Here is a 26,005-nt window from a genome sequence, read left to right on the forward strand (position 1 = left end):
TGAAGGAATGAATTTTTACAGTGAATTTCAGTGGCTGTTTCAGGCAGATGGGGAGATGTTTTAGAAGCACTGGAGCATTACGTAGGGACCTATTAGACTACCCAAAGTAATCTACTTGCGGGGCCAGAGACCAACTTCTGAAATTACTTTACTTTCACTTTAAATCAAGCGGTTTTTCTCAGTACCCAAGAGGTTCAAATAAACTCTCTGAGACATTTTGTTGGTGTAGATTTTAAATTACACGCTTGATCTGTTACCCCCAAATACAGTTTTTAAGGAAGATTAGTTACAAATCGTTGTCAGTACTTTCCAATGACAGGAAAAAATTACATGATAGTAAAACTGGATGAATTTTTTATGAGAGATAACAATTCTCCCATCACCAGATGTAATTACTCCAATTCATGCAATAAATGACCATTACATTTTTAAAAGCTGCCCTAGTTTTTCTAGGTGAGATTTCATGCCTATTTTAAATCAAGACCTCAGTATGCTCTTGAGCTCAGCTCCCTCTCCATGGGACACAGCGAGGACAAGCGTGGCTTTCCTGAGATGCAGCTGCCTCCAGGGACCAAAGCGTCATCTCAGGTCTTTCCCCTCAGTGTGAAGGCACCCAGGAAATCCTCAGTTTCCGAAGCAATGGCCCTGGTGGCCAATGTAATACTACAGATTATTTAGAACTTCAATAGTGATCGAAAAAAGGAACAGGAAGGAAATTTTGACTTATCTTGACATAAAACCGGCAGAAATCAGCATTGCCAAATTTCTGTAACTAGAAATCATGAGGGTAAAACAGAAGAGGTTTGTCTATGTTGGGGATACCCACACAGTAGACTTTGTGAATGTCTCTTACAGAACCACATAAGATAGTACCATCAGCATTTTATATATTTACATACAAGTTGAATACAAATTCTTAAAATTTATCATAGAACATTAAAATAATCTTCTAATAAAATCAGCCTTAAGTATAAGGAATCTAGATTTCAGTATCTTGTACACTTCTAAATAAATATCTTTGATCTATAATCCTTGAAAATATTATAGTTTATGGTGGCATGATAGAGACAAGTCAAACAGTATTATAAGTAAAAATAAAACATCAATTTAAAAATAAGCCTAAAAACACACTGAGTTGAAATTATAGAAAATCAAAACACTAAGTATACAGTAATTAAATATCAGGTATAACCAAATGCGTGCTAAACGACACAATTTCAACTTCTATAAAAAGCCCTTTAAAAATCATAAGTCTAAATAAATAAGCTGAAACATGAAGGGATGTACTGTACCAGCCAGTAACAACTAGTAAGAAAATTCTCTTTTTCTTTCAAATGATCCTAATGGAAAAACATGAAATAATGATCACTGCTAGAAAACTATAATCCATGTGTTTTGTTTCTTTTAGAATGCTATCAGTGAGATAAAAAAGTTAAAGAAAGGCTTCCTAATCGTTAGGTCACTGTACTTTAGGAAAGGAAAACTGACAGATTTAAATAAAAATCAGACATTTGTCTATTTAAGATATGATTGAATTTTCATCTAATGACCCCATATTAGGTCTGAATTAAGCCCATGATATGAATGCACATTCAAGCATCTGAATGTCTGATCTGTTAATACTGAATTATATATGATGATTTAATTTCATTCATTAAAGTATTAGTTTATTTTACCTAAGACCAGGATCAAAACATCTAGAGCAGGAACTAATATCTTATTTATCTTTGCAGAAGGGGTCTTAGATTCTCAGAACATAATAGGTGCTCAATAGGTCTTTACTGAATTGAGCTGAATCCGGCATCCATTACAGGAAGCATTGAATCCATGATGAAACTGGTTGCCTGAGACTCAGAGGGAGCTATTCGGTTTTATCTCTAGGCCTGTGATGAACTTCTGGCTAGTTAACCAAGTTAAGTGTCGCTGTATCTGTCACAGTTTCTCAATTCAGGGCCAAGATTTCTATAATTCATCTGTTCCACAGTTAAGCCTTCTTGAAAGTTTTGTGCCTGCACATTGGTAGTCATGTTGGAAGAATATTCTTCGTTATTTTATGTTGGGTTTTTGCTTATGATAACTGTCTGAAATACTCACACACACACACACACACACACACAAACCATTTCGCAAGTGGAAAACTGAATCTGGAAAGAGTGCACAAAGCCTAAATTATATAGCTCCCAACGTGAACTAAAAAAGACACTGAAACCATAAGGAAACGCCTTTTCATTACACACAAACTTATTGCGGGATGGCTGGAAGCAATGTCTTTGGACCAACAATTGTAAATCAACAGTGTCCTTTAACCATTAGCTTAGTGAAGTGAAGAAGTCGCTCAGTCGTGTCTGACTCTTTGCGACCCCATGGACTGTAGCCTACCAGGCTTCTCTGTCCATCGGATTTTCCAGGCAAGGGTACTGGAGTGGGTTGCCATTTCCTTCCCCAGGAGATCTTCCCGACCCAGGGATTGAACCTGAGTCTCCCGCATTGTAGGCCGATGCTTTACCATCTGAGCCACCAGGGAAGTCAACCATTAGCTTGAAGGTAGCCAAAAATGGTTTGGCTCCAGCACTGCCCTGTCTAATTCTGCTCAGTGTAGCTCATTACACTAGGAAGCAGCGAGGGGGAGGTGGACATGCTGTTCAAAGACCATTCCCTCCATCCACAGTGCTCAGATCAATATCGCTTCATTATGTGATTATTCTGAGAGCTCCTCTGGATTGCCATTTACAGTTGCTGTTTCTGATGTTTGTTGTTCCTCTGTGGGGAGGCGGCGGGGGGGCGGGGGGCGGCGCATGTTACAGAACTCCTGAAATAAAAGCTGCTTAGAAAGTCTCCCTCTGTGATGCTCACTGCCAGCATGCCTGTCCCTCGTGAACGCTTGCTAGGAGAGGTAGATCCAGTGTTTAAGTTCCGCTATTCCCTGTAGTAACTTAGTGTAATAGAAGTCCATGTTGTCTGCAAAGTCTGTACAAACGGGTGACTCCATGTCACCAAAAGTGCAGTATAACGCAGTTCCTCCCACACTAAGTAAAACCGTCACTATGCACAGCAAGACCAGTAAAATACAGGAACCACCTCCAACTTCATCTGCAAACAGGAAAACAGAGTAAGGTTAAGCTGACACAAGAATCAAATTCTAGTATCTTGCCTCACCGATTAAGATAACCAGATGTTTGTAATATTAGTCTTCTATGGATGGTCCCTGTTAGAAAGCTAGTGTACCAATGACTGTACAAGGACCTGTTACCATAAAGATAGACACTTGTGGAACTTGTGAATGCTAAAATTAAAACTAGTTCATTTATCCAACGGATGTAACCACTTCCATAAAAAAAGAAGAAAAAATCTGGCAGTACATCTCAGATCAAACACACGTGGTTAAGGATTTTTTTAGAAACAGGATTATGTAATTGTATTCTCCTTTGACTGACATATTTAGTTTAGTAGCTCTTCATAGTTAATTGACCTTAAGAGATTTAATAGTTTATACTTAGTATACTTTTTATACCTACAAATAAAAAGGACTATATCATTTGTGCTGTGTTTCTTAGTTTTGGGGGGGGGGGTTTGTCAGTTCAATTCTTTTATCATCTTTTCTGTTTTTGCCATGATTCCCACTCACCCTCTTATCTTTGTTAGCAATCTATTTTATGTATTTTTTCAGCTATTTCTTTACCATATATTTATATATAAACATTTAGATATAATTTATTTTAAAACATCTATTTTGTTTTATTTGTCTACATGCACTGACACTGTTTAGAGCTGTGCTGTCCAACATGGAGGCCAAGAAATGCAGGTGGCTACTGAGCAAAGTTATATGACTTAGTCTAAGATGAGATGGTTCCTAAAGGAACTAGGGACTGTCAGTTCTAAATCCAGGGTTCCTCCTACTAGGCAACAATTCAGTACCAATTGGCACAAAGAACTGAGCACTTTATCTGGAGAAGACTGTGATAGTTACAAGCAAGGTTCAGAGGTAAAAATGAGGAGTGAGAACAGATTATTTCCATGGCTCCCGCCAGCTTTATAGTTGTAAAACTTTAGAAACAGCTACTGCTATCACTTTATGTCATACTTAGAAATTGTGTCTACACATTGACATCATTATTTAATAATGCAGTTGTTTTATAAACATGAAAAGCACACTGACATATTCTAGGCCATGTTTCTACTCTGATTTACCTAGGCCTTAGGTAAACTTAACAACAACCTTAAATACAAGCCCAGGAGGGGAAAAAAAAAAAATCAAACAATAGCAACAGTGTTAAACTACTGCTCTTGAGAGACACTTTTTTCCCCATAGAGTCGAGAAGAAATCACCAAAGAGAATATATTTGTAATTTATAAATATTTTCCACAACAATCAAGGAGTATTGACTGTCACTGAAAAGAAGACAAAAACAGCAGGCTCACTAAAAACAAAAAGTCAGAAAACAAAACACTAAACAAAGAAACTGAGATGAACTCTGAACACTGACAACTATCTGTGGGACAGGCAGGCAAGGAGATGAACTTGCATCTGGTCACTTATTTGAGCAAACAGAATACTTAGGACTTACTTAAGAACTTATGATAGTTCACTTCTCTGTGATTCTTTATATAATGCAACTAAGTCTACATATTCTTTACAAATCCTATTACCAAACATCTTATTGTACATTAATTCATTCTTTTGGCAAACATGGATCAAATCTGTGCCAGACACAGTGCTGAGCACTCTACCTTGATCTAAGCTGTCGTCTATTTCTTGGAATCTCACTCTTCGCTTGGGTGTTTTCTGCTGCATCTGGGCGGGATGATCTCCTACAGCATCACTCCTCTTCTTCAATATAGAGACCAGTCCTTCAGCAGGAACAACCTGTCAGAAATGACAGGAACCGTCTGTTATATCGTGGTAAGACACCTCAGTGATATTTTACATGTAATGGTAAGAAGGCTAATTCAATTCAACAAGTATTGGAATTCCTATTGGAGTTTTAACCATAGGGGAAAAAAAAAACATAACAATTATCAAAATTTTACAGAGTAATACTTTCACTTGTATTCAGATACTGCCAAATACAGACTTCTAAAACACTGATTTCTTTTCTAAAGCCTTGAATTGAATCCAGGGCCAGGCAGTGTGACACAGCACCGACTGGAAATCAGGCCTCCTTTAAAGCTCCCCTTACCTGTTATGTCATCTATAAAATGATTCCTTTCTGCCCTTCTTTGCTTAATCATGAGTGCTGGGTTTTGCTTTACAACAGAGGCTTTTTTTTCATTCATCAGCAACTTTTAAGAAATGAATATGTGAGGCTAAAAATATACTTGATACCAACTTCTAACATCAAAGTCAGTGTTGTCCTCAATTTCTCTGAGAAACTACCCATTTACTAAATAATGTTACAGTGCTCTAAACACTTTACGAACTTCTCTTCTAGACTATCTCTCAGATCCAGTTTACTAGGCACATATTACCCTGTAGTATGCATAGCGTGGCAAACTATGGCCAGTAGGCCAAAGGCCAACTGCCTAGCTTTGTAAATATAATTTAATTGGAACACAGCCAAGCTCACTCATCCACATATTGTGTATGCCTGCTACGATGGGAAAACTAAATACAGGCCATAATGTCTAAAACATTCAATACTTGACCCTTCATAGAGTTTGCTATTATCTCTTTAGTCCCCCACCTCTACCCCTTTCTACGCTGTCTTTCTGGTTTTCACTTGGGATACCTCTCCTCTCCCTCCACCCTCGTCCCTTTATTTAGGATCAAAGACAAAACAGAAACCCTTGCCATTTTGGAATGAAAAGACTCCGAGGTGTAGGGAGAAAGAGAAGAGAATTGGTTCGTAGAGCCAGGCTGGGAAACTAGAGGCCTTACCAAAGGCCCCCTAAGCAGTAGGTTGATTCACACAGGTTGACTTGTGGCTGCCTTCTTGGACAAGCTGTAGGTGATGACATAGTTGGGCACTGTGTGCCTAACATTGTACGTGTCAGTGATTTGCAGGTATCACATCACTGTAAGCTGACCACTTCCTGTAATGTCATTTATCTGATCAATGGTATAAAATACTTAATATGACTTGGAGTTCCAGCCAACCATCTCTGATAATAAATTATTTGGAGTTCCAGCCAACCACCTCTGATACTAAATTATACATAAATGTTATAGATTCTATTAGTTCTTTTCATAACTCAAGGCTTTTAGGGTCAAATAACTCAATACTGTCTTCTATCTGGGCTTCCCTGAACATGGGTCTATAGAAACCATTATCTCAAAAAAAAAAAAAAAATCAATGTCAGTAACTTATTCTTTTTATAGAAAATATGTATTTCAGATGATGTAGTTCTTTTGAGAAAGCTAAAGTACTTTAGTGACATTAAAATGATAAGTACAAATTATGTAAAGGAATAGTTTTTCAATCTTTCATCAGAAAGCAAAACATTAAAGAGAATCTTTGTAAAACAAAGAAAAACTTTACAAGTACTGGGTACTTAAGGGAGAAAAAGAAGTCCTAATAAGTTTCTAAAGGGCAAGACATGGAAAATGGAAATTAACTTTTCATAGATTCATTTACTTTACTATCAATTTTCTCCATAAAATAGTATTTACCAAAAGTGATGTCACCTATCACAGGTGCTTTCAAGTTGCTTTAACTACTTAGAATAAGCAATTCTATTAAGAATAGCTCTGAAGAAGACCCCCAGAATTGCATCACTATTAACTGTATATCACTGTGATCTGAGTTTTGAATCTGTAAATTCAAGAAACAGACCCAACAGTGAATCTAAAGAACTGCAACTATGAGTAAATGGATGGTGAAAGGCCAAGAGAAACTCTCCAAATCATCTGGAAAGACACAGATGGTGCTTCTAAGACCTAGAAGCTACAGTAGGTGCAGGAGCTGTTAGGCCCCCACTTTAGCTCCTGCCTGGCCTAATTTGGGAGTGTTTGGCTCCAGAAATCAAGTAGTTACGGGATACAAGCCTTTCCAAGTGGCCCCATCTTATTTACCATGGGTGGCAGTGAACTTTGGCAAATTTTTTAAAGAGGGAAGAAGAAAGAGTATGAGGAATTATAGTTATGTGGGATGAGCCAGCATGCTATCTTGACACCCTCCCCACTCAACCCTTAATTCCTCGCAAAAATCTAACCACAGGCTTTACTTTCTTTTCCTTTTTCTCTCCCACCAAGAACATGTTTCAGCAAGACAGTGTCTGAAGTGAAGGAATGTGCTCTTTTCCGTTATTTCCCTTTAGTCTTGCTCAGGGATCTTCTCCAGGGATCCTTCTTTTTTAACTGCCCTCTGGTCCTACAGACTATAGGGATGGTGGGACTAAGTTTAGGCATAGGAGATGCAAGCCAAAAGGGAAACTCTCAGAAGACAGGTCTTTTCTGTTCTGGGAGGAGTTTTGAATAAAGGTCTTAGAACCTACACCTAGCCTGGAAATTCCTACTTACCATGCTAAGGCAATTGAACAAAAAATTAAAGAAATGGCTTTGGTAGAGTTTAATTTTATGGTAGAAGGGCAAGTTAGTTAAAACAAGATCAAGGTGTTAGTCTTGGGTCTCATTCAAAAGTTTGCCAAGTGTTTCTAAGTTTAGGGGACACAGAAATGTGTCTTATTCAAACTACTTAAAAAAAAATTTCTATGCTTCTATGCCTTTTAATTTTTTTATCATAATGTTAAGATTAAAAGGCTAAGAAATTTTAAACCTCAAAAAACAAAGCTTTAAAAACTAAATTTAGCTAATTCTCTGGTGATCCAGTGGTTAGGACTCTGTGCTCTCACTGCTGAGGGCCCAGGTTCAACCCCTGGTTGGGGGAACTAAGATCCCACAAGCTACATGGTACAGCAAAAAAAAGAAAAAGAGAGAAAATAAAACTAAACTAAATTTAGTTTCCCACTTCAATTACCAAATTCCTTTCCTACTAAAACAAAGTATACCAAGCCTTTACACTGAGAACAAAAAGAATGTCTAAGCTGCAATTAGTGTAATTGTTACTGGTGTTACACTATGAATTAGTGCAGAATTTAAAAAAAATAATGAAATATCCACCTGACTTAGCTCGGCATGGGCTTCCCAAGTGGCATTAGTGGTAAAGAACCAGCCTGCCAATGCAGGAGATATAAGAGAAATGAGTTCCATCCCTTTGTAGGGAAGATCCCCTGGAGGAGGGCATGGCAACCCACTCCAGTATTCTTGCCTGGAGAATCCCATGGACAGAGGAGCCCGGCAGGCTACAGTCCATAGGGCTGCACAGAGTTGGGACACAACTGAAGCGAGTTAGCATGCACGTAGCTCTGTATATTTGTAAATAAATAGCTCTCCTGCACATCTCCTCAAATATCAATGATCATCACAAACAGCATTTTAAGAATGAACTGGTTATAAAAACAAGATTATTCTGCAACTCTGCTGGCACAAGAAATCATAATATGGCACGGAAAAAAACAGACAGGCCTTGCTATTAAATCTGCCTCCTCAAAGGAGAAAATAGATATTAAATAATATTATTTTATTGACCTAGGCTTTGCTCAACCCAGAACCTTAAGGCTGGCAAATTTTGCTTGGTTTGCAACTAACTTGATAATTAATATTCATAAACCATATTAGTATATTACAAATAGCTTGAACGCCAGCAATCTCACTGTGGAAACACATGTCAAGCTTTCTGCTATTATTCTTCACTGAAAGAAAAAGTCATGGTTCTCTGTTTGGTCCTTTAGATCTGGGTTCCATAATAAGAACTATAATTTAGTGAATCTCTACACTTTCTGTAAAGACATTTACATAATATGTCATACTTAAGTCCTATTTTACAGATGAAGTCAAGCTGAGACAGCTTAAATAACTTGCTTACATTTGTAGCACCAGTTATTGGCAAAGTTGAATACAAACACAAGATTAAACCTCCTGCCATGTTCTTAATGTGAAGAAATCTTATTTTCCATGATTATTAAAATTTTGCTTAGTGTCACTTGTTATATATTACAATTAAAGTGAGATGAACAGAACTTTCAAATAAACCTAATAAGTTTCTTTTGTCTTTCCAAAGCACTTTATACAACAAATCCTTATAAGTCATCTGAATTAAGAGAGATACTTAAACTAATGGTTAAATCTATCTAGAGACACTGGGGAGGAGACAGTTAGATGAAAGAACATTTGTGTCATTCAATTCATCTGGAAGTAGATTAATGTCATGGCTACTACTACAGCAAATGACCATAACAAGTCACAGCTGGAGCAACAAGAACTGAGGCTAAATGGAGGAAAGTCATCTTCTAGAAAGAACACAATGGTTATCTCCAACCCCACAGTGCTGCATCTTAGAACACTGCAATTCGGAGAGTACAAAACAAATGATGATGAAGTTCAGTGATACTGAATTGTTCCAAGGTTAATTTAAAAAGAAAAAAAGTGTTTTAAAATAAAAATATGAGTTTTATAATGCACCTAAGTTTCTAAATTAGGCACTACCTGTTGTTTTTGTAACTAGGTTTTATTTGTTCAAAGGGACAATTTAATAAGTATAAACTAGGACAAGAAATGGGTAAGAATGTCAAGATACCATCCCACTTTTTAATCCCCAGTAAATCATTTTAAATGATTCCAAAGGTAGATTCCAAAACAGAACTCCTGATTCTCTTTCCCTCAAAACTGCTCCATTAGCAAATCTTGTTAGGTCCTCCTTCATAAAAATATATCTTCACCACATCCATTGCTACTCAGTCCTTCACTATTTCTCACCTGAATAATTGCAATAACTGGATTGATCTCCTTTCTCTGGCCTCTGCCTCCACTTTTCTAGTCTCCGAAGAGCAGGCAGGAAACATATAAAATCACATCTTCTGCTCAAAATCCATCTTAAAATGTTACCACCGGTTAAGTTTAATTCCAGTTCCTCACCTTGGTCTACGATGCCCTCAAGGAACTCGCTCAGCTTGTCTTCTCCACCTGAACGTCCTACCGTTCTGTTCACTGTGCTCCAGCTTGGCTGGCCTTCCTGCTGGTCCCCTCATTGCCCTCCCCTCCACCCTGGTTAGCCAGAGCCCATTCCTCCACCCTACCCAGCACTCTGGTCTCTCTACACCCCTTCATCCTGCTAAAATTTCTTCAGAGCCATTATCAATATATAAAATGGTACTGTTTATTTTTATGTGACCTTATTATGTGTCTCTCCCTCTAGAGAGTAAGTATCATGAGGGCAGGCTACTTTATACTTACTCAAATAACATAGCCTTTCCCCTTAAAATAATCAAAACCAAATCTATCCTTAAAGCTGATTAATTTTTCTAAGTGAACTAGGTCAAAAAAAGAAAAGAGGAGCAGGGGAAGGCTTATTGTATACAGGTGGCTGTTGGGCTTTGCAGAGAATACAAAAATGCATTCAACAGGATCCTCACCCTTCAGAAGCTTGCAATTTAGTGAAGAGGGCAATATACAAACACGTGTGTGTGTGCCCTTTAATAACAGGACAGGTAGACAGAACTTAGGGAGGAATGATGTTCAGGCCCCTCCCTCATCTGCAAGTCAAAGGAAAAAACATTATGGACTTTGGTGATCAAGAAATAATGGCAGCAGCTAGCATTTATTGAGTACTGCCCATGACAGGCACTGTGCTTGGCACTCCACATGCTAAAAAGGCAGAGCCTAGGCCTCGAGAGTGGACAAGAAATAAATGTGTGGGGAAAGCGTTTATCACTCCAGAGCAGACTAAGACTAACACAGAAGGTGAAGACCAGAGGTGACAATATTGGAGTAATACCTGAGAGGCAGCAGGGAAGCCAGGCTGACAACAGTAACAGTTTTAGAACAAAGGAACAGCAGGAGATGGTGCTGGAAAGGGAAAGGGGGCCAGATTACCAAGTGTCTCGAATATCAAGCCATTTACTATACAGCCCTTATCCTGGAGCCAAATGGAGTCATGGGAAAAGACGGACAAGCAAACATTATTTTATAGCAGAGGTTTAAACTCACAGTCTATGTGTTAGATCCAGACCCTCAGGTGTGTTTGGCTGCACCTAGAGAATTTCAAAAAGCTATTCAGCTTTCTAGATAAGAAATGGGAACGTTCCCCCATCACCTATAACGGAGTCATTTCATTTACCCGTGTTGCCTGAGTGGCTGGGGGATCCTGTTGAGGCACGACTTTTATACAGTACTAAATATAAGACCATTTGAAGGGGGAGAAGATGATATGAACAATGGGGAAACTTATTAAGTAGCTACTGCAAGAGTTCAGAAAGAGGCAGTAAAGATGTAAATTTAAAGAACGATTTAAATGGAAAAGAAAAGCAGCTGGGTCCAAGAGACATGACAAATAAGAGATGCAGTAAGCAATCAGAAAATTCAGAGGGCAGGATAAAAAAGAAAGGCAAAGATAAGACCATCTGGCACAGAGAAAGGATAGGTAATCCCTGGATAATCCTCTGGGGCTCATTAGACACTTACATAAATCCTGGGTCAAGCATTTTCCATGCACCCTCTTACGTTATTAGAAGACTATATTTCCTCTATGGTGACGAAGCTGGGCTTACCCTGCTCCCCTTAAAACAGTCATTCAAAAAAACACCATGATTGCTGTTTCTAAGACTCTCCTTTGTCTGAGATCCATGGAAGAGCTAATTATATGATTTCCTAAAATCCTGCTGCTTGATTCCAGCCTCGCATCTTACATTGGTAAGGGAATCCCACAGTGGTTACTTAATGTAACTTAATCCCCGGTCCCACCCAAGAGACAGAGATGACTACTGCACAGAAGTCACTTAGATTAGTTTCTCTGGAGACAAACTCAACACCAGTTCTGGGTTGTTACCTTTCTCCCCATCAGAAAGTTCTAGGTTATGTCCTTCCCTATTTTGGTTCCTGTGAGACAGGCAGACCTAAAGCTAAGTAATGCTGCCGACATAGACACAGGACAAGGAACACGTGTTGCCCTCTTTCAGATTAAAAGTTTTTTAAAGACCCAAGCAGCAGTAAAGGAGTAAAGAAATTATGCCGTCATTTCTAAAAACAAAAATCGCTTGAATCTGAAGCCTTTAGTTTTCTGAACATATGCCATCTCTGCCAACAGATTACACATACATATATTAAATGAAGAAAAACGAATGGTTTATTTTCCTATGGCATATTGTGTTGCCAAAATCTGCTCATAAAAGTATCCTTGAATTACATACTATGATAATTTTCAATGTGAATAGATTAATTATTGTAAAAATTTATCCAATACTTGATGTGCTACTTATTTAGAAAACAAAACAACTCCCTCTTCTCCACATATGTAGCAGCCTACTATGAGCTGAGTGGACTTTTATTATCAATAGCAGTATGAGGCTAGTTCCTATTGCCTCCTTGAACTTGTATAGCATATTTCCTCCTAAGGTTCTGATGCTAGGAACAGCTAAAGAGTTTAAAGAGACAATAATGCAACCCTCCCAGGTTCCAGAACAAAGCCAGTCAATGATGTATTAGCATTACTAGGTTGCTGGGTAAGAGGAGTTTGCATTCTGAGATTAAAATGTCAGGGTATTATGGGTATTGAGAAAAAATTTCATCTTTTTCTAAAAACTAGGATACTCAAATTCAGTAAACGGGTAGCACATGCAGTCAGACAACTGTTAGACAGAGGCTTCACAGATATAGCATCCTTCTCTAAATTTTTAATCACTGCACCTGTAATGTCATGGCACTCAAGTTACATAAAAATCACTGAATGAGGGGATAAGTGAGTGAGTCGCTCTAACGTACAGACACTCCACATGTGATGAACTTTTTTCTTAAGAATCTATGAAATGAACATAAATGTTTTTGATGCTTTTTGAAAACAGTAGAGGGGGTAGAATGGGGAGGGAGGTGGAAGGGATGTTCAAGTGGGAGGGGACATGGGTAAACCTACGGCTGATTTCATGTTGATGTTTGGTAGACATCAACACAATACTGTAAAGCAATTATCCTGCCATTAAAAACAAATTTTTTTTAAAGATTAAAAAAAAAACAGTAGATAGTATACGTTTGATGACAGTGTGTCAGGTTCTAGGTTCTCTTTTTACGTAAGAAAGAACAGCAATGCTTCGGATACTAAGCTATTATTTTACTTAGCAAAATTATTCTGGCTTTGAAAACATTTCCCAAACCTAGAAAAGTTTCATTGATACATATTTCTTTATTAATGAATTACTGTACATTAGTTCTCTATGAGATTTTGTATAAATTATCTCATCTTAATGAAATAATGATGAACCTAAGTGTTTAAAAAAAAACAACAAACACTTCCATTGTGCTGGTAATGGTTATCAGGGCCAAGTTCCACAGAAGTCAGAGCTGAGCAACGCAGAAATGGCAAAAGAATGAAAGCAGAGAGAGCTATGGCAATGAGAGATCATACCACTATAGTCTACCATGAACACAGTGGCAGAAAGTGTGACAGGTGGTAAGGAGATCTGTGAGGGCGGAGTCACTGACAAGAAATGATGAATTTGGGGGAGAAGGCCTCACAAGGAGAGCACAGTTCTGTGGAGGAACACAGGCTATGAGCCTCAGTGGATCCTGAGGGCAGGAAAAATATCCGTGAATATTATTTAGTTAGTAAGAAATTATGTTCCGTATCCTCTGTTCACAGAAGTATGGACAGGTGTGGCAGCAGAGAGCCCCTCAAATGCCACGAACTTCATCTGACTCCTCCCTGCGTCTCCATCACCTGACACATGGGAGACATCCTTAACACAATTTCATTGAAAGCATGAAATAAACAGTGTTTGGATTAAAAAGAAGTTTGTGCTTCAAAGCAAACCCCCTATTACCTGAACATTTTACTTAGCTCAAAACTTCATTCTTAAGGCGCTAAGGAAACAGTAAGCACAGTGATTTTCAGTTTCAAAGTTTAAAAACTTCTCCTGACATGGTTGGGCAGATTTTATCACAGTATAATTTTTAGGATGGAGAAGGAGTATTCAGAAACAGGCCATTTAGCATTTATCATAGAAAAGTAAGCTAGCTTTGTCAGTCATATGCAGCTTCTGGGGTTTTAAAACCAGTACAATTTAACAGACCAATAGACTTTCAGGAAAGGGGACCATCGCGTATAAAAAGTAATTTCACAGGAAGGACGATTTTAAGATGTACATAGCATAATCTCCATGGAGGAAACCTAGGAAAAGCTGACATTATGAGTTTTAGGAAGGACTATTCCATTTAGTTGTAGTACAGTGGTAATTCAACAGTTAATTCCCCACCATAAACGTCCATTAAGGCAGGGAGACTCAACAGGAGCATCTGTCCTTCTCCAGTTTATATTTGAAAAAGTAAAACTAGACCATACAACAAGTCAGCTTGATTCAACTTGAAAAGAAGCATTTAGATGGTAGTAAAGTTCTGGTATTAAACCTAGATTTGAATATGGTTGTGACCTTGCTTTGATAATTCCCTGGACCAGAAGTCTGATGAAAATAAAGAGAAAGGAGTTCTGGGTCCAGTGTTATACTATTAGGTCTATTTAAAATCTTTTTTTTTTTCTATTCTTAAAAATTATGATATAAAAATTATATACACACACACACATATAACATTGCCATTTTAACCATTTTTAGGTGAAATTATATTCATGTTGTATAACCACCACCAATATCTATTTCTAAAATTTTTATCACCCCAACAGAAACTCTGCACTTATTAAGCACTACTAAACAATTTTAAGGAAAAACTTAAGAAAAGTCAGTTTATGGAGGATTGACTGTCAATGGCAATAAAAAGATCTAGTTAAAATATAAAGAATGACTATTTTATCTATTTTGTGAAGAAAAAAATTTAAAAAAATCATAGCTGATAGAGAGTTGACTATAAACTGCAAGAAAGCAAGCTAGTAACATGACAGTAGTTATCTTAGAAAGCTCTCACAGGGTTTCATTTCCATATGTATTCTGTTGTCTACTTTGGCTTGGCTACATTTCCATCTTGATGGCTTTTTATTTCAGTGATAATGCAGAATCAGAAAACAACAGATACAAATTAAATTAAAAGCTTACTTGGAAAAAAATGTAAGATGAGAGAAGAAGAAAAGTAGTTAGCATCCTAATTCTCAGAGAAATAAACAGAATCAGACGGTAGCTCCATAAGGCTGGTAACAGTATTTGAAGTCAGTGTTTGAAGGCTGAGTCAGTATTTGAACTAAGGTTGTCACACATTGCTATTTCTACTAGGCCAGGCTGCCTTTTGGAGGTGCTATAGTTTTGGTATGGTCCCCCGACCCCCGCCTGAACTTTAAAAAATTGTATTTTCAAACAAAGGAGGATGGTCACTTTGATATTCTCTCCTGCCCTCTTTTTTGGTTTTGATTAGCTTAATTACTATTTAGAGAAACTTTAAAACTTTGAATTATTTGTAAAATTTGACTTAGTCAAGGAGTATTTAGTTTGTTCAAACCTAGAGCTGATAAATCCATTCAGTATTTCCAACTCTTACTGTATTTTAAAATGTTTCATTCATTGCTATACTGTTTTAAAGAATTTCAAAATACATTAGTATTAAGAAGAAACAAGTAGTATTTTATCTTCTAGATGTATGACAAGAAACGTAAGATTTCCTCACAAGAATGTAACTAATCTTGTCTTGTTCGTAATTCCCAGGCCTGCTGAATGAAAATCATAAAAATATAAAAAATGGTGTATATAATATTTACTATACTGGAGGCATGCAATATAATTACCTGAGGAATAAACATCATGATTATACATAGCGAGTCAAAGTTTATGCTAACTCAATTTCCCAGTCATGTTTGAGGCCAGAGAAAAATTGACAAAAGCAAGGCAATATTTAACATATATGTGCTTTCAAATTTCATCTTATTTTTAAAATTATATTAAATCTCAAATTTACCTCTGCGATCTCTATCCTTTTTGCAAGATCATCGAGAGAGAGGCAGCTTTCATCAGAAGGCAGGTTCTCCTGTAGGCTATAGGATGCTTCTTCAGGAGAAAGATCTTGAAGGAAATCAGAGTCTTCCTCTTGGTTATCTTCATATGAGAGGGAATCTTCAGTATCTTTTAAGCATCCTTCTAAAAGGCTGTTCAGATAGTCGTCTGTCTCCTTACTGACTTGTTCTTCCTTATCTCCCTGTTCCTCTGGGGCCATATACACCTCTGGAAGCACTGTACTTAAATCAGACACTGGATTATTTTCACAAAGTACACTCTCAGAGCCCTCTGAGTCAGCCTGCCCCTGTGGTGATTTTCCATCACGCTCTGTGAGATCAGGTTGCTGCAGCTCATTTAATTCATTGTTCTCAAGTTGGTCTGTGGGCAACGCCTCAGAAGCATCCCGGAGTGGCAACCGGAGTTCCTTTCTTTGTGAGTATTTACCCTCAGAAATCAATGCAGGAGGTATATGGTCAGAGCCTGGTGAAATCAATGGCTCTGTCACTGACTGGCTGGAAACCTTAGGGTCCTTAGCAATCCGCTCTGTTTCGGCCAGGTCTTGGCAGGCCTCTGTCTGAGCCAGCTGCAAGCGGCTGTCATCCTCAGGAGCGTTCCCTGAGGAGTGGGGGCTGGACCTGCTCCCTGCCGACTCCGAGGGCTGGGCGTGGAGCTCCTGCGTGGCTTCAGCGCTGCAGAGCGGCTCCTCCGTGTGGCCCTTCCCTGCAGTTACCAGGAGGCTCCGGGGATCTGCCTGCCTGACCATCTCATTACAGCAGGGACTGCTCTCCGGGGTCTCTTCTTTACGTTGGCTTTCTTTTCTTGATTCCATGCCAAGACAAATTTCACTCTCTGAAGATGAAGAAAAACAAGTGGTTTTAAGATTCAACATGGCACTTTGTACAGAAGGGAAGAGAAAGGACATGAATTGATCATGGGACACAGTAATGCTCTGCACCTCTGAAATGGAAATTCTACCTGTTGGATTATAGCATCTTTAAGTAGAAGAAATACTCTAAACATTTAGTAAGTAATCCTTTAGATATAAAAATTAAGAGATTATTAAAAAACATGTTAAGAACAAGAATATATTGCTTAGTCTTCATTATAATTGAAAAAAGTCATTTTTCAAAGGTTTAAAAGACATTTTAAAGTGTGGGAAAATTATTTTTAGTATGTTTATGAAATATACTGTATCACATTGTAAGAAAAACGATACTGGTTCTGATCCATTAAGACTAATAATTAAGGAACATGCTGTGCTGTGCTTAGTCACTCAGTCGTGTCTGACTCTCTGTGACCCCATGGACTGCAGCCCACCAGGCTCCTCTCTCCATGGGGATTCTCCAGGTAATAATACTGAAGTGGGTTGCCATGCCCTCCTCCAGGGGATCCTCCCAATCTAGGGACTGAAACCAGGTCTCCCACATTGCAGGCAGATTCTTTACCATCTGAGCCACCAGGGAAGCCCAATAATACCGGAGTGGGTAGCCTATCCCTTCTCTAGGGATACTTCTGACCCAGGAATCAAACCAGGATCTCCTGAATTGCAGGTGGATTCTTTACCAGCTGAGCTTCCAAGGAAGCCCCTAAGGAACATAAATCTGTTCAAATTTATTTAAACATCCTTAATAATAACATCCTTAATTAATGTATTAGAAAATTACTTGTAACTTCTCAAGGGGAAGTAGTAACAGGCAGTGGTAAAAGGCAAAGCATAAGTCTTGGCACCCGGCAAAAATGGGTTTGGAATTTTGATATTTCTTTCAATTTCTATTTTAAATAAAATCAATTTAAAATACTTCCCTTTGACTTTAAACCATTAAAAACTTTCACAAAATATATACTGAATGCATACATAAATTAGTAGATCACAGAGAAGCCTGTTCATGATTCAGCTTTCGGTTGACTGGGCTACGTCACTTTAGTCACTTTCACTTCAGCTAAGTCAGAAAGTCACTGACTGTGATCCTGTGGGCTGCAGCCTGCCAGGCTCCTCTGTCCATTGGATTCTCCAGGCAAGAATCCTGGAGTGGGTGCCCACGCCCTTCGCTAGGGGATGTTCCCGACTCAGGGACTGAACCTACGTCTCCTGCATTGGCAGGTGGGTTCCTTACCACTAGTGCACCTGGGAAGCCCTTTCGGTCGATCAAGCATTCCTAACTCCTGGCATGCTGCACTTCATGGGGTTGCAAGGAGTCAGACTTAGCAACTGAACAACTATCACAGAAGTTTTAACTTATGGCCTGTAGCCTGCCAGGCTCCTCTGTCCATGGAATTTTCCAGACAATAGTCCTACAGTGGATTGCCATTTCCTTCTCCAGGGGATCTTCCCAACCCAGGGATAAAACCCGGGTCTCCCGCATTGTAGACAAACGCTTTACTGTCTGAGCCACCAGGGAAGTCCTTATATTATTTAATTTACATCATTTTTAAATTAAATAACATATGATAAAAGAAAAAGTTAAAACTTCTGTGATAGTTGTTCAGTTGCTAAGTCCGACTCCTTGCAACCCCATGAAGTGCAGCATGCCAGGAGTTAGGAATGCTGGATCGACCGAAAGGGCTTCCCAGGTGCACTAGTGGTAAGGAACCCACCTGCCAATGCAGGAGACGTAGGTTCAGTCCCTGAGTCGGGAACATCCCCTAGCGAAGGGCGTGGGCACCCACTCCAGGATTCTTGCCTGGAGAATCCAATGGACAGAGGAGCCTGGCAGGCTGCAGCCCACAGGATCACAGTCAGTGACTTTCTGACTTAGCTGAAGTGAAAGTGACTAAAGTGACGTAGCCCAGTCAACCGAAAGCTGAATCATGAACAGGCTTCTCTGTGATCTACTAATTTATGTATGCATTCAGTATATATTTTGTGAAAGTTTTTAATGGTTTAAAGTCAAAGGGAAGTATTTTAAATTGATTTTATTTAAAATAGAAATTGAAAGAAATATCAAAATTCCAAACCCATTTTTGCCTGGTGCCAAGACTTATGCTTTGCTTTTTACCACTGCCTGTTACTACTTCCCCTTGAGAAGTTACAAGTAATTTTCTAATACATTAATTAAGGATGTTATTATTAAGGATGCTTGGGCCAAAGGTTAAAATCAAGGATGAAATAGAGTGATGATTATATTATACCTGGCTTTTCATGTATTGGTACTTCAATATTTAACAATTAGCAATGGTGGCACATACCGTAACAAAGGTAGGACTTAAATTCCATCTTCTGATTTCAGAGAATCAGGGAAAGAAACTGGCAACCTCAGCTCTGTACTGCTTAGTTCGTATTACCTCTCCCAACACCTTAAGTCAAAGTCAGATGAGGAGAGGACAAGGAAAAAGAGGTCTCTTTTGGGGAGAATACAGCATTCTTTCTTTTATCCCACCCCAAAGAATCACTCGGGGAGATGGTAAAGCTCCGCGAGATGGTGAGGGACAGGGAAGCCAGGCATGCTGCAGTCCAAGGGGTAGCAAAGGGTCGGACATGACTGAGCATTGAAGAACAACAAAGAATCGCTCTAGGTTGAGAAGACTGCAAAAAACCATTTTAATTCCCATTAGGTTGTCACCTTCACCACTGAGCTTGCTGGTCTGCCTCTCTGTTAAGATGGGGGAGGTCAGAGCAAGGAGGGCCCCAGCCAGCTGCAAAGGGATCCAAGCTCTTCTCCCCAAGTTCCCAGTACCCAAAGGTTCAGAAGACAGCCTTCCAGACACATCCATAGAATTCAAAGAGTAAAGAGCACAAACACATGGCAGAGAGGCCCTCAAATCAGAGGAATGGGATATGCTGTCTCAAGCTGAAGGTCAGTTACCTGAAGGACCACAAATGTCCAGGAAAGTGACTTGGAAGTAAGCTCCTCCTCACTTGGTCCTGCTGGAGCCACCAATGTCCCTATAGACTAGATTCAGGCCTATGCACTAATCTAGATAGCTCGAAAGGGAAAAGACCATGCACCCAGCCCTTGCAGAGCTGGTGGACAGAGAAGAGCTTTGAATACAATGAGATTTAAGTGTTAAATTTGGAATGTAATAGGACTAAGTCATAAAGAATCAAAGTGAGAGTATTTAATAGCTATAAGTTATTGAAAGGTTAGAGAATCAGCCTGAGATGGCATTCTATTGTAACAGGGAAGAGCAAATTCTGACTTTATGTTGGATCTGTTTCTTTTACTTTAACCTTCGCTTTTTATTGCTTTTGTTATTATAATCACCGTCTACAACTGTAAGCATACACAATGGCCTGCCACAGGGAACCCTGCCCCTCCAACCTGTCTGTTAAACTAGAGTACTTTGTTCAGCTCACAGAGAGACATACTGACCTGCTCACCTGTGAAAGGCTGCAGAAAAGAAATTAACATAACCCCTCCACAAGACTGGTTATTTCAGGAGATTTCTGCAAGACTTAGGACCTTTTTACTCTACTTCCTCACCTCCTTCCCCTCTCTGTTCTATAAAAGAACCTAACATCCAGGCTCCCATAAGATGGCTATTTTGAGACATTAATCTGCCATCTTCTTGGTCTGCCAGCTTTTTGAATAAAGTCGTATTCCTTGCCTCCAACACCTCATCTCTGATGTACTGGCTTGTCCTGCAGTAAGCTGAGTGAGCTTGGACTCGGTTAACAATACAACCGGAAAGTGAAGTGGCTGACTGTGGTTACCAGACAAAACACAATCAATTTAAGTAGTTCCTAATGAAGCAAGATAACACGTAAGTGGTGTGCAGTAAAGACTATCATTGGTACAATGTATTATTTATAAAATAATAGCCTGAGAACAGTTGCTTCATTCCACTATTAGATACAATATTAAATATAAAAAATATAGTAATTTAAGATGTAAAGGGCAAAAATTTCAGACTAGATCAAGACAGTAGCTATAATTTACGTGTGATGCCATATAAATGATATTTTTAATACATATTCAGTCTCCAAATCAAATAAGACATATGCTATTTTATAATTTGTTATATCAAATTATGCATTTGGAGAAAAGTTTTAAACCTGTCTTTACTGGTAATGCAAAACAGTCTTCCGCCTTAGTCTTCCATCTGTCTGATTCCTGCTCTCTAGGGGCAGCTACTTTTCAATTCCTTTAGCTTTTTCTGCTCATATTTACCCTCCATTTCTAGAGAAGACTTCCATTGTTATCTATTGACTTTTCAGTTTTAGAGACCACCTACTAACTTCCTACTAAGGAAGAGAGTTAGTTCTCATGGTTCTTTAGATTCTCTCTTTCCCCTCTAGCTCCCATTACAATTCAACATAAATCTGGGGCAAATCAGTATTTAAAGTTTACAGTACTATGGCTTTGTAAGTATTATTCACAAGATACCCAGACTGTGTATTATGGTACATTTTTCTTTCTCATTTATGCTGTTTTCTTTTGTGTTGATAACTGCCTCATTACTTTGTTAAAAATAATTTTAATCTATGCATCTTTGAACTCTGACAGATGGACAACTATGGCATATGTAACAACAGATAATCTTTCAGTTTTAAAACATATTCTTCTTGAGTCCCTGACCTGGAACTCCTTTCCAGGCTTGCTACACAGGTACTGTCCTAGAATTTCCTTTCCCAGTGATCCTAGGAATTCATTTTGGCTCTATTTTGGAAACCTTGTTTTCTCTGAATCCCAGGTCTTCCTCTTTGTTTATTTTCTCTTACTGTAAGGACACTTCCTAAGAAAGCGTACATGGAAGGCGAACTTTTTAAGATTACTCTCATCTTAAAGTCTTTACTCCTTCACCACTGATTAGAACTTTGCTTGGGTAAGTTTTCTAGGTTAGAAATCCTTTTCTCTCACATTTTTGAAGACACTGCTGTATTATGTCTAGCTTCCAATAGGGCTTCCTATTTGGTCGAGAGGGGATATCAAGGTCTAAATGCTTCCTACACAGCTTTTTGACTTAAATTTAGAGGTCCTCTCTGTGCTTCCATTTCCCAAACCCTCTCAGGCAGAAATCAACCTTTTCCCTGTAGACACTTAGTTTTCGGCTTTCCCTGGTATGTTAAGTTGGGCTTCCCAGGTGGCTCAGTGGTAAAGAATCCATTTCCAATGCAGGAGATACAGGTTCTATCTCTGGGTGGGGAAGATCCCCTGAAGAAGGTAATGGCAACCCACTCCGGTATTCTTGCCTGGAGAATCTCATGGGCAGAGGAGCCTGGTAGGCTATAAACCATGGAGTTGCAAAGACACAGCTGAGTGACTGAGCATGCACGGTATGTGAAGCCAGCTGTCACCAATCCATCTGCTTTCCAGCTTCCAACATTTTCTGGATGTCATATCTGCTGCTGGTTCCTTGCCAATTCTGTCCTTCTGGCTTTCTGCCTTTAAGGATCCCTTTGTGACATTTCAATAGTATTAAAAAAAAAAAAGTAGAAGTAAATGGTCAATCTACTATGTTTAACCAAAAATATATTTTGAATTTCTACAAGCAGGTATCACAGTATAAACTTATTGCTAATGTTTCTGTTAATACTAACATGAATTTCCGTTAACTTGCTTTCTTGAGCCCAAAGATCTAGTAAGGTAAGTCTACTAATCCCTACTGCATTGGCTTAAGACACACTAAAAAAAAAATTCTACTCTGATGAAATAACAATGGAATAATAGTTGAATGTATGAAATACTTAATAATACCAAATTAAAAAGGTAGTTCTCAAATGAGAAGTTAGACTTCATCTGAGTTCTAACATGTGCTCTACAAACGCACATGCCTTTGAGTTATTCTCGCAACTCTCATTCTGCCATGAATTCTCTTTAGGGAAAAATTCCCTATGTTATTTATGGATGAGACTAAAGCATTCATGAATTAACATGTTTCTTCTACCTTCTCAATATCTCACTAATCATCATGTAAAAACATTTGAGTGATATATCAGGCTTGAAAAAGAAATTTTCAATGTTAATATTTATTTTGGCGGATTGATGAAAAAATGTGCCTTCATTAAGTTTGAAATATTGATAATAGCATAAATTAGTACATCTTCTACAGAGATTAATGCAAAACTAAAAATGTACACACTTGGTCCTCAGAGAAAAACAAGTTAAAAACCACAATGACATTCATATCTACTAAAATGACTTAAAAAAAAAGACTGACAATATTAAATGTCAGCAAGGATTTGGAGCAATTGAAATTTTCATATATTTGCTGGCAGGGTATAAAATGGGACAACAGCATTGTAGAACTGTTTTGACAGTTTCTTACCAAGTTAAACATGTACCTTCCATATGACCCTGATTCTACTTTCAGTTCTTTACCCAAGAGAAATGAAAACACATATCTACAAAAACAACAAAAAAAACAACTTCCTATCAGTTTTATTCATGATATCTCCAACTTGGAAATTACTCAAATGTCTATCAACAATTATGTGGATAAACGAATTGTGTAAAGTTTAAAATGGAATACTAATCAGCAACAAAAAAGAATGTATTAATGGTACATTTAGTCATAAGGGTAACTCTCAAAAGAAAGTATGCTGAGAAATTCTATTTCTATTACATTCGGAAACAGGGAAAACCTATTGATAATAACAGGAAGCACTGGGTTGCCTGGGACTGGAGGTGGGAAGGACTGAGTATAAGAAGATTAGGAGAAAGATTTGTGAGTGATAAAAATGATCCATATTCTGACTGGGGTAGGGGTTACATGACTGTACACAACTGCCAAAACTCATCAAACTGTGCACTTAAAATGGGTACATTTTATTGCATAGAAATTGTACTTCAATAAAGTTGATTAAAAAGTGGGAAGGGAATGATAAACGGAGAACTCAGGATAATGACTACCTTGGGGCAGGGGAGTAAAGCAGGTGATGGGATAGAAAGGAACACAAAGGTAGTTTTAACGGGAGGACTGACAATAATCTAATCCCTCTGTTGGGAATAAGGTTCACAGGTCTTCATTTTTTTAATACATTGTTATAATGTATATATGTAACATGTTTTCACATATAAATATAACTTAATAAAAATGAATTAAAATATAATAAAAATACATGGGCTTCAGGGCCAGAAAACAGGATTTTAACTTTGTGTTCTAATTAGTTCTGTTTGGATAAGTCACTTACCTCCCCTGAGTTTCTTAAAATGACTTAGCCTACCTTAAATCGGTTGTTAAGAGGAAAAGATGAAATAATATACATAAAAGTACACTGAAAATATAAAGTCATATGTAAATAACTTGGGGACTTTAATCATGGTAGATTAATCAGGAAAGCAGCAATGCATAACACATAGAGAAGATTAATGGAATACCAGCCATAGCGGGTGGTGATAACATGGGAGGAAGTGCTGGAGGAAGGGTAATGAGAGCAGTCGGCACGTAGGTTTCTTACCTTGTGCCAGGCACTGTTCTAAACCTTAATGAAATTACTACTTTAATCCTCATAAAAATCCTACAAGGTAAAAATAACCCACATTTGGAGCTGAGCAAAGGGAGGGACAGAAAAAAGTTAAGCAACTTGTCTGTGGTCACACAAACTTTTTCTTCTGGCCACACCATGAGGCATGCAGGATCTCAGCTCCTCAACCAGAGATTAAACTTGTGCCCCTACATTGGGAGTGTGGAGTCTTAACCACTGGATTGCCAGGGAAGTCTCTTAAGGTCACACAAATTTAAGTGGTAGAGAGAGGATTCAAACCAGACAAGTTTGATACCAGCAACAACCACACACAGACAAAAGCAAGTTACTTATTATATAAGGAGCTTAAGACCAAGACATATATAAAGAAAGAAAAGCAAAACTCTACACTGTAGAACATGTAAGATATTAGAAACAAGGGATACGGGGTAAAACAAAGAGAATATATTAAATACAAATCATTTAAAGTAATATTTTCATATTTCTATTTTTTTTCATATTCTTTCTAACATTTCTCTGTATTTATTCATAGAATAACCTGTCTGAGTAGACTATGAGAGATTTTACATTTTTCTTTAAAAGATACTATTTTATCAGACTTGGCAAGATTTCTTTCTCAGAATTTAGTTCACACCCTTCCCATAAAATGGTTACTAATGAAATGTCTGCACTGTGGAATTTGATAATCCACACAACTTCCTTAGCAGAAGTACGCTGCAATTCAGTTAGAAACCAGAAGACACAGGTTCTAGTTGTGAGTCAAAGCACCAAGTAAGTGGCTTATGTGCAGTATCTCAGTTTACCTGTCTGTGCCACTCATCCTGCGGCAGAGCCTAAGCTGGAAGCAGTGCTGAGCTATTGCTGCGCAGTGTCAGACTCAAACTTAGAATAGCCTTCTTCCCAATGTGCACAACACAGAGACGTATTCACACCCAAACTAGGTGACTACTTTGTGATGTTTTCCCGTAAGATCTTTATGAAGCTCATTCTGGTTTCCAACGTAACAATGACCAGAAAAGAGAGATAGGAAGAACAGAACATAGTAGGATTGACCTAAGGCAACCCAAATTTGCCACATAAGAGAAGAGGGGATAAAGTAAAGATCTGAGGGGAAAACACTTAAAAGAGAAAAAGGCAAGTGAAATTCAGGGCATCACCATCATCATCTTATCTCTTCAGGCAACTCAGTTAAGACACATCATGCTGCCTGTTTAATATCAGGGTTTTCAGACCCAGGAATATAAAGTAGTACTAAAATCATATACATGGAAAAATAAATGCCCTAAAACACATTTTAAAAAATCTATCTTTAGTTTCTCAAGCTTTTGTAATGAACATACATTATTACTATAAGAAAACAAATTTCTAAAACTCTTAACTTTTGACATAAGACACAGTGGTATAAAACATAACTATAAAAGCTTTAGAAATATATATATATATATACAAATTAAAGTATACCATGTTAGCTAACAAAAAAAGAAAGAGAATAAATTACTAAGATAAGCTATCAAGATACAGAACTTATCTTGATAATATCTACATTTACAGAAAAAAATTTCTGCTAAAGTTTGTAAAAATAATTGTTGGTTTTTATACAGAAAAGAATGCCTGAATGCACTAAAACCAGTTCGCTTTCACAGCTTATTTGCACTCTTGTCATATTCTCTTAGATACATATAACCACCTACTGAAAACATGAAACAATTTTATGTTTTCATAAGAATT

General features: G+C 38.1%; 1 protein-coding gene across 3 annotated transcripts in view; it reads right to left on the reverse strand.

Annotated features, from left to right (window-relative positions):
• The window catches only part of CNST (consortin, connexin sorting protein), an 88,524-nt gene continuing 62,734 nt past the window's right edge, over positions 216-26,005 (reverse strand). For all 3 annotated transcript variants that reach the window (XM_018060245.1, XM_018060246.1, XM_005690548.3), the window contains 3 exons: positions 15,875-16,761; positions 4,729-4,864; positions 216-3,090 (listed from right to left, as the gene is read on the reverse strand). In XM_018060245.1, coding sequence (XP_017915734.1) covers positions 2,885-3,090; positions 4,729-4,864; positions 15,875-16,761 — 1,229 coding nt within the window. In that variant the 3' untranslated portion in view covers positions 216-2,884. The remainder of the gene's footprint in view (positions 3,091-4,728; positions 4,865-15,874; positions 16,762-26,005) is intronic.

The sequence above is a fragment of the Capra hircus genome, chromosome 16 (assembly GCF_001704415.2).
Source record: "Capra hircus breed San Clemente chromosome 16, ASM170441v1, whole genome shotgun sequence".
In the NCBI taxonomy this organism is placed as follows: Eukaryota; Metazoa; Chordata; class Mammalia; order Artiodactyla; family Bovidae; genus Capra; species Capra hircus.